The sequence below is a fragment of the Otolemur garnettii genome, unplaced genomic scaffold (assembly GCF_000181295.1).
Source record: "Otolemur garnettii isolate 467f Iridium unplaced genomic scaffold, OtoGar3 scaffold00180, whole genome shotgun sequence".
Lineage (NCBI taxonomy): Eukaryota > Metazoa > Chordata > Mammalia > Primates > Galagidae > Otolemur > Otolemur garnettii.
In genome coordinates, this window is record NW_003852575.1 from 1,233,981 (window position 1) to 1,247,537 (window position 13,557).

The following is a 13,557-nucleotide window of genomic DNA, read 5'->3' on the forward strand; positions in this document are numbered from 1 at the left end:
CTGCCCCCGTCTCAGCAAGGCTGAGTTGAGAATTTCCCCATGTCACATCCCACAGGAGGAGGCTTAGTGGCCACAGCATGTGATCAGTGGCTGATAAGGAAGCACTGGACTACAATGTCATGAAAAATAACAAAAGCCCGCTTATCTTCCACGGCAGAGCACTTATGGACATGCTAATCATTGTTCGTATATAAACATCTCAAATACTTGGCTGAAAGGAGACCCAGTTTGGTGCTGTGTAGGTCCTGACTTATTTTCAAGGGAGGACAGGATACGATTATACACCCTAAGAAGGAATTTTTGAAGAAAGAGTTTCAAAATGTTTTTGTAGTAGTAGTTTGGCGATTATTTTTTTTCCAGTTAAATTTCACAAGCAACACTTTTCTGTTTACAGTCGCATCTGACTAGCCTACAAATGCTCACTTCAGTTTCAGTCGTGTCCTTATACCTCGGGTAAAAACCATTGGTCGAAAACAGTTTCAACCTTTTTTTAAATTTAATTTGCATTGGCACCCTGCACATAGCATTTCTGAGCTCAGTGTCTGCAGGAACATAGCTTGTTACAAAGGGGTGGTGGAAAGGGCCCAGAGCAGGGCCCAGAGCAGGGCCCAGAGCAGGGCCCAGAGTGGGCTTTCTCAAGCTTCAGTGAGCGCCCACGGCAGTGCCTCGGGATCTCGTTAAGATGCTGAGGGGGAAGCAGCAGATCTAGAGGAAGATTCCACATGTCTAACAAGCTCCCAGCTATTGCCAACGTCCCTGGTTACAGACCACAGTTTGAGAAACAACCATCTAGAACAGCGTTCCTTATGGGCTTGGTTCTTCCCTTTGGTAAATAGAAGGTTCTTCCCCTTTAGGAAGATGCCTTTCTGTTCCTGAATTAGACTAGATCTTATTATGGTTTCCCAGCTGGAAGGTTTTTCTTTATGAGACAGTTTGCAAATTGAAACTCTGGCTAACCATCTTTGAGACAAAAAGCAACTGGCTGAGAGTCGGCGTGCAAAGTGCTCCCAGAGACTTAAGTTGCAATTCGGCTGTAAATGGGTAGCGGCGGCAGATTTAATTCCCATGTGCAGCCCGAACACCAGAAAAGTGAAAATCTGAGGAGCTGAGTGGGAAAAGCTTAAGGTCCAAAAATGCAAAAATGCCAGCTGAGACAGGGGGTGTGAGCCATGGCAGAGTTTGAAAAGAAAAATGTCCTAACCCTCGGAGTGCTGAAGCGTAGGATTTCATAGACCACACTAGTAGTAATGCTTATAGCCAAACACACCAAATAAATTAAGGCAATTCTGTGTTGAATTTCACATTGCATATCATTTCTGTTCTCTTTGGGATATGAAAATAGGAAGAGACACATCTTATACAGCATAGTCAAGCTTTCTGAAAATTAACTCACCAAATTGCCGGTTTTTAATAAGGATAAATGATTGGTTTAAAGAGAGCCTTAAAAATAATTACATTCCCCTATCCTTCGAGTACGATTTAGTAGCCATCTCTCAGTGTCTGGCAGCAAATATGGTGGACCCTCCCTAGTTGACCACTTTCCTGCATTGACCACCTCCTCAAGTTGGCCTAATTTTCATAGATCAGGACAGTAGTCCTACCTGCTTATGTTGACTGCCTCTGTATGTTGACCAGCTTGTTATAGTCCTCTGGGCGGTCAACTGACAGAGGTTCTGCTGAAATTGCCAAAGTGTCTGGCTATAGCCTTCAGTTTGCCCAGAATGACACATCATTGAACTAAGACTCAGCCATCCAAGAAATAGTTTTGAAAGGGCTGTGTAACAAGACTGCATATAGAAATAGTTTTACATATTATATGCACAGTTAAGAAGAGCATCTGCAAAATATTTTTAAACAAGACATGAACTTAGAGCACACTAGGGATAGTATAGTTATCAGATTTACACATGCAAAGTGCAATGAAGTTTTATGGGACAAGTGATATGAAGTTATAAATACAGAGAAATTATTGGCATGTACTTAAGCTCTGAAGGTCATCATTAATATCTTGTGGGTGCAATACCATTTCAGTCCTGTAATTCATTGTATGCAGTTCACTTTAGAGAAAACCTAAATTTAATTAGAAAATAAGAAAGAATAGACATTTGCCTACAAAAACAACTAGATCAGGTAAAATGGATTCAATATAAATGGATGAGAGTATAAAGGGAAATGGAGTTTGGCCGAGAGAGGTATTGGAGTGATAGGAGGCTAAGAAGACAGAAATCATTTCCAAAGGAGAGGAGGAGAAGGAGCATGAAATGTCATTTGGTAGACTTAGGGAAAGACCTCAAGCAAAATTCGTCTGATTCATCCAAGTTGTGGACTGTGTTTTGAGCGGGTCACGAAGAACATAAACGGATAGATGTAGATCAGTCCAAGTTAGAAGAAACAGGATAGATGTAAGAAACTTTTAACATGGTCTTGACTTATTATTGTAGGAAATTACTTTAGAAGAGTCAGTAAGCTCCGGGAGGATCTGTCAATGGAGTTGTTAAATGGGTGAGAATTTTAGATCCATATAAAATGCAAGATTATGAATTGTAAATAAAACCCAAATATAGTAGAATAGTTCTTTGGATGATTAGATTTTCTTGCACCACAGTTATTCTGATAAACAAAAAAATCAGATAAAAACCAAAGCATGTATTATAGAAATTACATTATTGATCTTTCAGTCCGTTTATTTGTCTTTACAGATTTACCATATGAGCCCCCCAGGAGATCAGCCTGGACCGGTCACGGCCACCCCACCCCCCAGTCAAAAGGTACAGTGTTGGCTTTGAATCCACATGTCACAAGCCACTGGATAACTGTGGATGGAGTAAATCATAACTTCTGCAGTTAATCGATGATTCTTCAGCACATAGAAAGTTTGTTCCACTGGCCACAAAGCACAACTGGTCTTTAAATACAAGGGTTCTTTTCTCTATTTGGGCAGTACCTACTCGCATAATGAAAAGAAAGGAATGATGTACTGTATTTCAACATGGACACGAGCACATTTCAAGGAATATTTGAGTACAGAAGAAATAATTTGTCATTTTCTTAATGTTAGCCATACTTAAAGTATCCCTGGCTTTCTTTTATTTTCCTTGTGGTTGCTTTGTATCTTTATTTTGGAAGATGATTTATTTTGATCTGTTTTGTAAGCCACCTCAAATCATTATTTTTTTATTTTTAGAAATAGGGATACAAATGTTTGCAATGACGGAAAATAGCCTCCTTCTTTGTCACAATGTTTATGTTTGGTGTTACGAGAAAAGGACTTTTTTTTTACCATAAGATGCATCTTATTACAAGAGTTCCACTATTACGTTCATAACTAAAATGATTGATGGCATGATTCCACACCCGCATCAAAGACTAGTGTCTAAATATTAGGGATAGCTAATTGTCTTTTTTATTTTTGGATTTTCAGCTGCTCAACCATCTCCTTCCACAGTGCCCAAAACGGAAGACCAGCGTCCTCAGTTAGGTACGTCTCTCGAACCAGCTGATGTTTGTCTCCAAGATTTGTCACTCTTTACATGAAATCAATGTTATTGTTTTTTTCACCTTTTTGACTGCTCCATATACAAAATGGAGACCAAGTCCCCAGCCTACTCAAAAGGGAGGCCAAGTCCCCAGCCTTGTGGCTTAAGATTGTGCTAAAACTTTTCAAAAACCTAGGCAATGAAAATGAAAGAAGGCATCCCACCTGCACACAGACTCCTTCTTTGTGATCTATGAATTCTTTCCTGGACAAACACGTTTCATAGTATGTTTGAGTATATCATGTCTGTGTCACATCCAGTGTGGAAGTACAAGTTACGGTTGGTATTGGTGGTGCACTGAACGGCACTGGGGCTGACCAGCGGCTTGGCACATGCTTATTTATACCCTCTGAGGTGCGAGCCCTGGGTGAGGTGTCAGGAGTTTGGGCTGAATCTGAGCCCTGCTACCCACTAGAAGGCCACTAGGAAGAAACTTCCCTGAGATCCTATGTGGCATCTTGTCTCATACTGGAGGAGGAGCCAAGTGATTTGGGTTGGGGACATTTTCAGCTCTGGAATCTGAAGACACAACCGAGTCAGGATTATGTGTGAAGTCTCATGACACCAAGTCACAACTATGTCTTTGAGATTTGACGTCTTTTCTTTTTGCTGTAGATCCTTACCAGATTCTCGGACCCACAAGTAGCCGCCTTGCAAATCCAGGTGAGATACCGATGAGGATTTTGTTCTTACAAAGTGATCTTTCTAGCAGTGGCTATTTTGAACGGTGAACTGGTATTGGTGAGAATCTCCTTTAATTGCACAAGTTTTAGTTTTAGATCTCACCTGAATCATTTGCCATAGTGGGAAAAATGGATCAGGTTATAAATTAAGATTTTAGCTTTAGCAAAGAAGATTATAAACTAATCCAAGCTGCAATAGTCACAGAGCAGGTAGCTTGAACGCAGAAATGTATTGTCTCACAGTTTTGGAGGCTACAACTCTGAAATGCTGGTGGCGGGGGCAGGCTTAGTTCCTTCTGGGAGGGAGGGTCCTTCTGGGTGTCTCCCCTCGGCTTGCAGACAGTCGTCTGCTCCCTGTGTCCTCACCTCTTCTGTGCCTGTCTGTCTCTGTGTCCAAACTCCCCCTTTTCAGAAGGACACAGTGGTATCGGAATAACCCCTGTTCCTCCCGTGAACACTCTTTAACTTGATCACCTCATCCGAGATCTTATCTCCAAAAATGTCACATTCTGAGGTCCCAGGGGTTTGGACTTCAGCATATGAATTTTAGGGGGACACAATCAACTCATCTCACGAGCAGGTGAAATAACTAATATTTTTAAAAAAGAGAACTTTAATTACAACCACAAGGTTTTAAATTCTGTATCGTCTTTGATGGCCTGTTTCTGAATCCAGATGCTAGAAGAAACTGCAGATTCTGTTTGACCCCTTTGTAAGCACTACCTTGCCAAGGATTGTCACCTGTCCTGACATTTCAGTGCCAACCAAATAGCTTTCTCTGTTTGCATTCAGATCAGAACCAGCTGTGCTGGCATCAGCTTCAGAGATTCACAGCATATGCTGAATATTCTCAGCTGTACGTCCAAATGCCAAGAGTCATAGGCTCATTGCAACACAAGCTGGGATGCATGTTTCCTAAATGCTGAGGCCAAAATAGGGTTGGAAATGGAAAAATTCAAATTCAATCAGCTATGTCCCTGCAAAAATAATCTATAGACTGAGAACACGAGAAATATCATTATTTTTTAGCATCTGCATCTTTGTCAGTTTTGGTTCACATTAGTTCAATACATGTTTTATTTTACTTGTTTATTATTATTATTTTCTTTTTTGAGACAGAGTCTCACTCTGCTGCCCTGGGTAGAGTGCTGTGGCATCACAGCTCACAGCAACCTCAGATTATTGGGCTCAAGAGATCTTGCTTCTGCCTCCCAAACAGCTGGGATTAAAGGTGCCCACCACCATCCCCAGCTAGTTTTTCCATTTTTAATAGATAACAGGCTCTCATTCCTGAGCCCAGGCAATCTACCTGCTGGCCTCCAAGAGTGCTAGATTACAGGAGTGAGCCACTGCACCTGGCTTTAATATTTTTAAAGCTGCTGAGCATCTAGAAAGGACTGTTACCTGGGGCCTGGGCTAGGTGCTCAGTAATCATTTGCTGAATAAATGAGTGGCAAGGATAAGGAGATACAGTCCTTGACCTCAGGGAGCTTTCAGCCAGTGGAGAGATGGACACAGGTAATTAGGATACTGTCCAAACCACGGACCCACATGCTCTTTTCTCTGCATGAGTGTCCAGCTGTAGCCCAGTCCCCAGAGCCTGCGTCCCTGCTCACACCTCTGCTCAGCTTTCTGTCTGTAACTGCCATTTAACCATTCAAATGAAAATAATAACGATGTGTAGAGATGATGATAATCAGTCATTCTTCAGGGAGACTGATCTGGCAATGACGTCCAGGATAGATTAAGAAGAAGAAAAGGACGGAAGCCGGACCACTCTGGGAACGTTCATACAATAATGTGAAATAACAATCAAACAGCTCCCACATCACGAACGCCCCCGCAGGAGAACGTGCTATGTCTGAGGTCCCTTCTGTGCCTCATCATAGCCCAGGGAGGTTACTGTCTCCATCCTCCAGAACAGGAATCAGAAGTCCAGAGGAGTTACTTAACTCCTGAGTCACACAGCCAGTAAGAAGGAAGGCTGGATTTGAACCTGACTCCGTCTCCAAAGTCTATTTCCATCGTCTGGTCCTATACTGCTCAGACTAAGTGTGAAGGGATGAGAGGGTCTTGGAAAGTGGGGGCTGAGAATAGAAAGGAAGGATTTCTGTCCAGTTTCACAGCTTCCCAGGTGCAGGGTGTGAGTCTGAGGTCAGGAAGGAGGAGGAGGAGGAGTCGAGTTGTGGCCCACAACCCCAGACTGGCTTTCTACTCACAGATTGGCCAAATGAAACACCCGTCCGTGCCCAAGTTGCCACACCTCAAAGGTGCTGCTTGGCCTGTTTGGGGAATGGGACCTAAGAGTCACTTGCCCCTAAGCACAGTACTGGCTCCCGGCTGTGTAGGTAGTGGGACTTGGGGTCTGGGCCCCCCACAGGCCTGGGGGAAACGTCCTGATACAAAGTGTCCCAGTAGCGCTGACGCCCTGAGCAAAGGTCTGTGCTTCACACTCTGCAGACCGTTTTTCCTGGACCTGGGGAAACGGCAACAACGTGCTTTGTTTTGTAGCCAGGAGACTTTCAGGTAAAGGTTTGTTCGTTTGTGAGGGATCACGCCTGCTCTCCGTCTCTCCCTCTCTTCGTAGGCCTGTGCCTGTTGTATTCACGTGACGTTTTCCCCCAAACCAGGGTGTCTTTTATCTTTCTATTAATGAGCATGCTTCTTCCTGTCTAATTCTATGTTTCCATTCTCTGATAAATAAATCCTTCATCACTTCAAAATTGCTGCCTTTGCTCTTCATACAATATAAACTCTTTTTCATCATTGTCAGTGGAAAGATGACATCACACAGCAGGAATGCCCACGACGATATCGGCATCCCAGCATCTCTCTCCCAAATATTCATCCGGTATGCGCTTTGGATATCATTTCTCCTGCTGAGAAAACTGCAGTCCGGCATTCTGATCCCATGGGTTAGTTCTAAGTATCACAGCTCCCTTCTGTGCCATCAGAATGACTGAGACTTGAACGTGGCTTTTCTAATGGATTTAAATCATCTCCCCATGAAAGAATTCTCACGGGTTACGTTCAGAGGGTCCCTTGATGCTAAACCAGTACTCTAATGTGAGTCTTTTGTTAGGAGGTGGAAGCATGCGGCCTTCCCGGCCCAGGGAGGGGACAGCTGGGGAGGGACCCCAGCAGGCTGTGGAGGCCCCGAAAGCGATGGTTTGTGCTGAGAGTGAGCGTGGCAGCCTGGGAGCTGGGTTCCTAGACCCTGGGCAAGATAAGTCGGTCTCCCTCTTGGAGCATCAATTTCCTCACCTCTATAAGGGGCTAATCATGTGATTCTTGTGGGGATTAAGTGAACAACTTCATGGAAAGTACTTAGCAGGCTGCCTGGGACATAGTAAGCTTTAACCAGGTATCAGTCAGCCCTGAGGACACTGCCATTTCACGCTTCTGCACGGCCGACCTGGCATTCGGGGGCCAGGGATAGTTGCTTTCTTTTCGTTATTTCCAAGCTGTGGGCCAGGAATATACCTTTCCTTAAACTCTGGTCATCAGCCCATAGACATCACGACAAGAGGCTTCACATACTGAGACCATCCTCACGGTGACCTTGCAGGATAGTAGTACCATGACGCCCCCTGTACAGATGAGAACACTGAGGCAGAGCTGGGAGACTCGCCCAAGGGCCTGTGAGGGGCAGAGCCAGGATTTGGTGGTGGCAGTACCAGCTCCAAAGCTGGTGTGCCCTGTCACCATGCATCCCTGCCCCCTCCAACCATGGTGTCTGAGCCACCCCGAGCCTCAGGGCACAGAATTCCACCTGGGACGCACCTGCTGCCCTGTGGAGGGGTCCAGGCAGTGCACAGGGATTCTCTGCTCCACCTCTGGCTTGTACAGAAAGTGGCCCCAACCACTGTGACGCAGGCCGCTGTGCTCACCGCCTTTGTCCCTTTGCCAGCTGACGGCTGCCATGCCCCACACTGGGAGGGACACTGTTTCCACCAAGCCCACAGCTGCTGAGTCACTCTGCAGCTCTCTGCTTTTCTCTGTGGTTTGCAGACCATTTAGATTTCTTTTTTCTTTTTCTTGTTTTACCCTTTTTTTCCCTCAGTCTGTGCCTCTTTGCTACTGTGTTTCTTTACTTTTCATTTAACTGTGTTAGGTGACTTCCCCCCCCTCCCTATTAAAGGATTTCCTCCTTGGCTCTTAAAAGCCACACCCACCCCTTTCCTGCACAGGGATCTCCTGCAGGTGCACAAAGCTACCTGCCACTTTTTGAGGGGGGGCCAGTACTGGTTTTCAGGGTTGATTACCCTATGACAAAAATAGGTACTCCTTACTGACTTGCAAGGATGTTACTGAGATAGCATGAGAACATAGGTGTGGAAGGTTTACCACGAAAGGACGTTCGTGATGTAGAAGCAGAGATGCCATTGAGATTAAAACCTTTGTCTTTTCAGAGCATCTCTTTCTACTTGTTAGTTTGGCCAGTGAGTGACCCAAGACACTTGTAGGCTTTCCTAAGCCCTAGGCAGTCAGGTTTTGGAATTCCTATTCTATATTCTAAAATTCACCTCATTCTGCACTAAATGATATTGTTTGGGCAGTAAAATTAGAATTTAACCAATTGCCTTTGAAATTCTGTGGCTGAGAGCAACTCATTTAATGTACCTTTGGTAATGATTTCCCAGCAGCCATGGTGCAGCCTTGAGGATTCTTGCCCAGTAGGAAAATTCATTCTACACGCTGCAAATACAATGAATTTTGTTACGAATATTAAATTTAATGATTAATGACTTTGACACAATGTTTCATTGGATACTATGTATGCAAACTTTGATTGACTGTGTGTATGGGTTTATTCCCAGGTTTGAAAGCTAAAGAATCTTGCTTAATAAGATCACTTATTTCCCTAGACCCTTGAAATACTCACAGGCCTGAGCTAATACATACTCACGGCTAATGCATAAACTAGGCAAGTGAGAATTAGCTCTCTATCCTTTGGGCATTGCTTTTCCAGCCATGGGTTTTGCTCCCTGACTTTCTAGTATAGAGACGTGAGGTCACTTTCCTATACTGGTTCTCTCCTACACGTTTATAGGGGAAATGGGCGAGGGACAAATTCCTAAGAGGCCGTGCCAAGGTTTGAATAGATAGGAGTGTTATTTCGGCTATTTGGTGGGTTTGTGTATTTATACAGAATCTGTGGAATTGCTCTCTCTATGGGAGGAAGTTGACACTGAATATTTATTTTCAAACAACTGTACTTGTTTATATTGACGTGTGTGTCAGACTGCCAAATCTCAAGTCCATGTCTTCCCCATTCCCAGGTCTTAACATTGGAATTTTTTTCATGTTGTAATCCTTTACTTACAATATATATACCAAGACCATATGGTTTGCTTATACCATTCTTTACATTTTTAAATGCATATTAATGAAACGTTGGAGGCCACAAAACTTGATTGAGAACAGTCTGAGCATGTGAGTCTGAAACAGCAAAGGTTTCCCCTGCAATGAACTACAAGCTGTTAATACATTTCAAATGTGTTACTAGACTGAAAATGAGCATTTTCCAAAATATATTCAGAGAAGGCTGACCTTTCTCACGATGCTATTGTATGGATGAGTTCACAAACATTTCCATTTCCACGTAGCCAACACAGAAAGGAGAATTTATGAGTTGATGTAAGGAGCAAGTTTGGGGAAGACAAACTTATAATTGATTTTTACAGGATATCAATTCCCTAAGTTATTGCCAGTTAAAGTTACTTGCATCATTTGATCACATCTATTGTTGTTACTTGTAAAAAAAGGTAATCTTTTTGGTAAAATAAGCCCCAGGCAGTGGTGTAACTGAAGTGTGGGAAGAAGGACCAGCCTCCCATCTACTCCAGAAGCTCCCAAATCTGTCCAGCACAGCTTCACTTCTCCTAGTCCTCAGTACCAGTCGATATTTACATGCTTATCTCCTTCAGGGAGCCGCAAATCCTCGTCAAAGTATTGTAATTCAGTGGCTAGAATGGTGTGCCTCAATGTTTCTCTGAATGTCATAAAACATAAAATTCGTATCTATATGCCTTCAATGGGATCAAGAAAATTCTGACTGTGTACACCCAGGGAGTGCGATCTCTGTGACCAAGGCCCAGTCTCCCTGGACTGCCCAGGAGGACTCAAAACCTCCACTGGGGCAGTTTCTTTCTGGAAACACCACTTACCACAGTTGGCTGTGCAGTGTGGGGGCTACGCACGGATCCCCATTATGACACTGGAACTGGGCGGACTGGCCTGAAAAGGCACCGACTTTTTTCTGAGCTTCCATCATTTTGAGTGGGTTAATTCTGTTCTAGGAAAAGTTTTGACAGAATCTCTTTCTGAGTGCCAGCAAAATGTTATGTTAGAAATAACGGTGTTTACTTCCATTCTCTATTTTTCTTCCATAAACTTTTAGGAGTTCATTTCCTAAGTCTAACTTTTATTATCTGACTCGACCTGGCCAATACAAATGGCATTAAGTCATAATTGCCACTCACCTAACAGCACTGCCTGCCTCACAGAAGAGGAAAAAATAGCTCTTTATCCCCTGAACACCAGGCTTATCCGGCTGGTCTTTTAAGGAAGGCAGAAATGGCTGGCACCAACTTGAACAGGGAACTGTGTGGACTCCCTGCATCTCGAAAGGTCTCAGATCTGTTAGCCTGACAGTCACCGAGGACCATCATCTTAGGTCCGGTTTCCCCCATGCAGAACTTGGGATGAGGGTGCCTGTGTAGCAGGCTAATTAAGATTATGTTCTCAGGAGGGCAGGAGTGAGGAAGCAGAAGACGGCAGGGGAGATGCTCTTGAGATATGACACCCCCTTCAAGCTAACTGTTCCATCAGCTGGATCAGCTCCCACAGGGAGCTCTGAACATGAACGACACGGGTTGGCGGGGCCTAGGGGACCCCGTTGCGGTCTGTCTGGCTATGGGATACCTGGGGTGGGTGAGGCAGCCCTTGTTTAACCAAAGACAGTTCCCTGGAGAAGAGGCAGAGACAGGACAAGAGCAGCCAGCACCCCAGCAGCTGAGGGATGGGTGGGTGGGCCTGGAAAAAGGAGTGTGGGGGGCGCACCAGTCTACCCACTTCTGTCTCCGCTCAGGTCTGTTCTCACTGCTCTCTCTCTCGCCAGGGAGCGGCCAGATCCAGCTCTGGCAGTTTCTCCTGGAGCTCCTGTCTGATAGCTCCAACTCCAACTGCATCACCTGGGAGGGCACCAACGGGGAGTTCAAGATGACAGACCCCGATGAGGTTGCCCGGCGCTGGGGAGAGCGGAAAAGCAAGCCCAACATGAACTACGACAAACTCAGCCGTGCCCTCCGTTACTACTATGACAAAAACATCATGACCAAGGTCCACGGCAAGCGCTACGCCTACAAGTTCGACTTTCACGGGATCGCCCAGGCCCTCCAACCACACCCGCCAGAGTCGTCGCTGTACAAGTACCCCTCGGACCTCCCCTACATGGGCTCCTACCACGCCCACCCGCAGAAGATGAACTTTGTGGCTCCCCACCCTCCGGCCCTCCCCGTGACATCTTCCAGTTTCTTTGCTGCCCCAAACCCTTACTGGAATTCACCCACTGGGGGGATATACCCCAACACGAGGCTGCCCGCCGGCCACATGCCTTCTCATCTGGGCAGTTACTACTAAAGACCCGACAGAGGCCTTTCCCAGCAACGTCCAGTCACCAATAAATCACCACAGACTCTATTGGAGAACATGATCAAAAGTGCCTCAAGAGGAATGAAAAAGCTTTACTGGGGCTAGGGAAGGAAGCCAGGGGAGTGAGCCAAAGACTCCTAAAGTGTTATTACTACCGAGATGAGGGCGCCGCAACGTAATGTATACGGACATGTAACCTGTGGCAGCCCTCGTCGAAGACACATCGTATGTAGAAGCCAAAGGTCACAAGGACAGGGAGCCAAAGAAAGTGGTCTCGGGAACTGTACAGACTTTACTAAGAGTTTAGGATCCTGCTGATGCCAACCGGGACTAAACTAAAGCAATAGAAAGAGCACAGAAGTGACCTAACACACCATTTATAATGTCATTGTAAGGAAAACTACCTGTATTTAATGATAGAAACATATCAGAAACAAACAAAACAAGAAAGAGAAAGACAGGAGAGACGGCAGCCCAACAGCAGACGTGGGTAGGGAGCTCAGCGGCCTTGGCTGTTTGGGTTGAAATGAGATACACCCATCTGATGCCGCGCTGCCACTCTCTCCAGCTGTGAAGACGACCTGAAGTTTCCAGCTCCTTTACAGTATTACCAGACTATGAGCCAAATGGCGGGACCGAGAATGTGTGCAGACAGAGCGCGTGATGGTAGGCAGAGGGTTGGAGGAGGAGGAGGAGTGAGCAGAGGAGGCGGCGGCGCCGGCTGGGGAAGAAACTTCTCAAGCAGTAAAGACTGGACTTGAGGACGTTTGGGGAGTGTGGAGAATGGGAGTTAGGGAGACTCGTGGGTTCATGTGGTCAGTGTTATGGCAGCCCCAGTGTCACGAGGAAGGGGAAGTAGTCAAATTCAGCAGGAAAAACTAGCATCTCTCTTTTTTGTTTTTTATCAAAAGAAAATGTTAACTGGAATTGTCTGATATTTAAAAGAAACATTCAGGACCTCATCATTCTGCGGGGGCCTCGTTCTCCCCAGGGTCAGGTAAGAGACGGCCTCCTGGGCCACCACAGCCAGAAACCACGTAGGCATTTTGGGTAGGCAGGCTCCAGTTTCCTTTCGAGTCGCGAACGCTGTGCGTTTGTCAGAATGAAGTATACAAGTCAATTTTTTTCCTTTTTATATAATAATTATATAACTTATGCATTTATACACTACGAGTTGATCTCGGCCAGCCAAAGACACAAGACAAAAGAGACAATCAATGATACAATGTGGCCTTGAATTTTAACTCTGTATGCTTAATGTTTACAATATGACGTTCCTAGTTCTTAGAATGCAGAATGTATGTAATAAAATGAGCTTGGCCTAGCATGGCAAATCAGATTGACACAGAAGTCTGCATTTGCACTTTTTTAGTGACTAAAGTTGCCTGAGGGAAATGTGCTGAATGTTGTGTTTTGTGTGTTACAATTTACTTTGTCCAGGCACTTGGGCAAGAGAGAGCACCCAAACGGCGTCGGCCTCTAAGGATCCTTCTTGCCCCCGTCTCTCATTCCTAGCAAGGGCTTCATATTGGAGCCTCCATACTTAGGCCCAGAATGAAGAAAGCCTCTCAAGCTGAGGTCGTCATTGAGAAATTCTAGTTCAGCACCTGGTCACACGTCACCCTTCATTCCTGCAATGATCATAAAATATCTGTTGAATGGTGAACAAGAGATTGGTCTTA

General features: G+C 45.0%; 1 protein-coding gene across 3 annotated transcripts in view; it reads left to right on the forward strand.

Annotated features, from left to right (window-relative positions):
* The window catches only part of ERG (ERG, ETS transcription factor), a 189,187-nt gene extending 175,917 nt beyond the window's left edge, over positions 1-13,270 (forward strand). For all 3 annotated transcript variants that reach the window (XM_012811949.2, XM_023519590.1, XM_023519591.1), the window contains 4 exons: positions 2,700-2,768; positions 3,422-3,478; positions 4,152-4,199; positions 11,343-13,270. In XM_012811949.2, coding sequence (XP_012667403.1) covers positions 2,700-2,768; positions 3,422-3,478; positions 4,152-4,199; positions 11,343-11,863 — 695 coding nt within the window. In that variant the 3' untranslated portion in view covers positions 11,864-13,270. The remainder of the gene's footprint in view (positions 1-2,699; positions 2,769-3,421; positions 3,479-4,151; positions 4,200-11,342) is intronic.
* Positions 13,271-13,557: the final 287 nt, after the last annotated feature.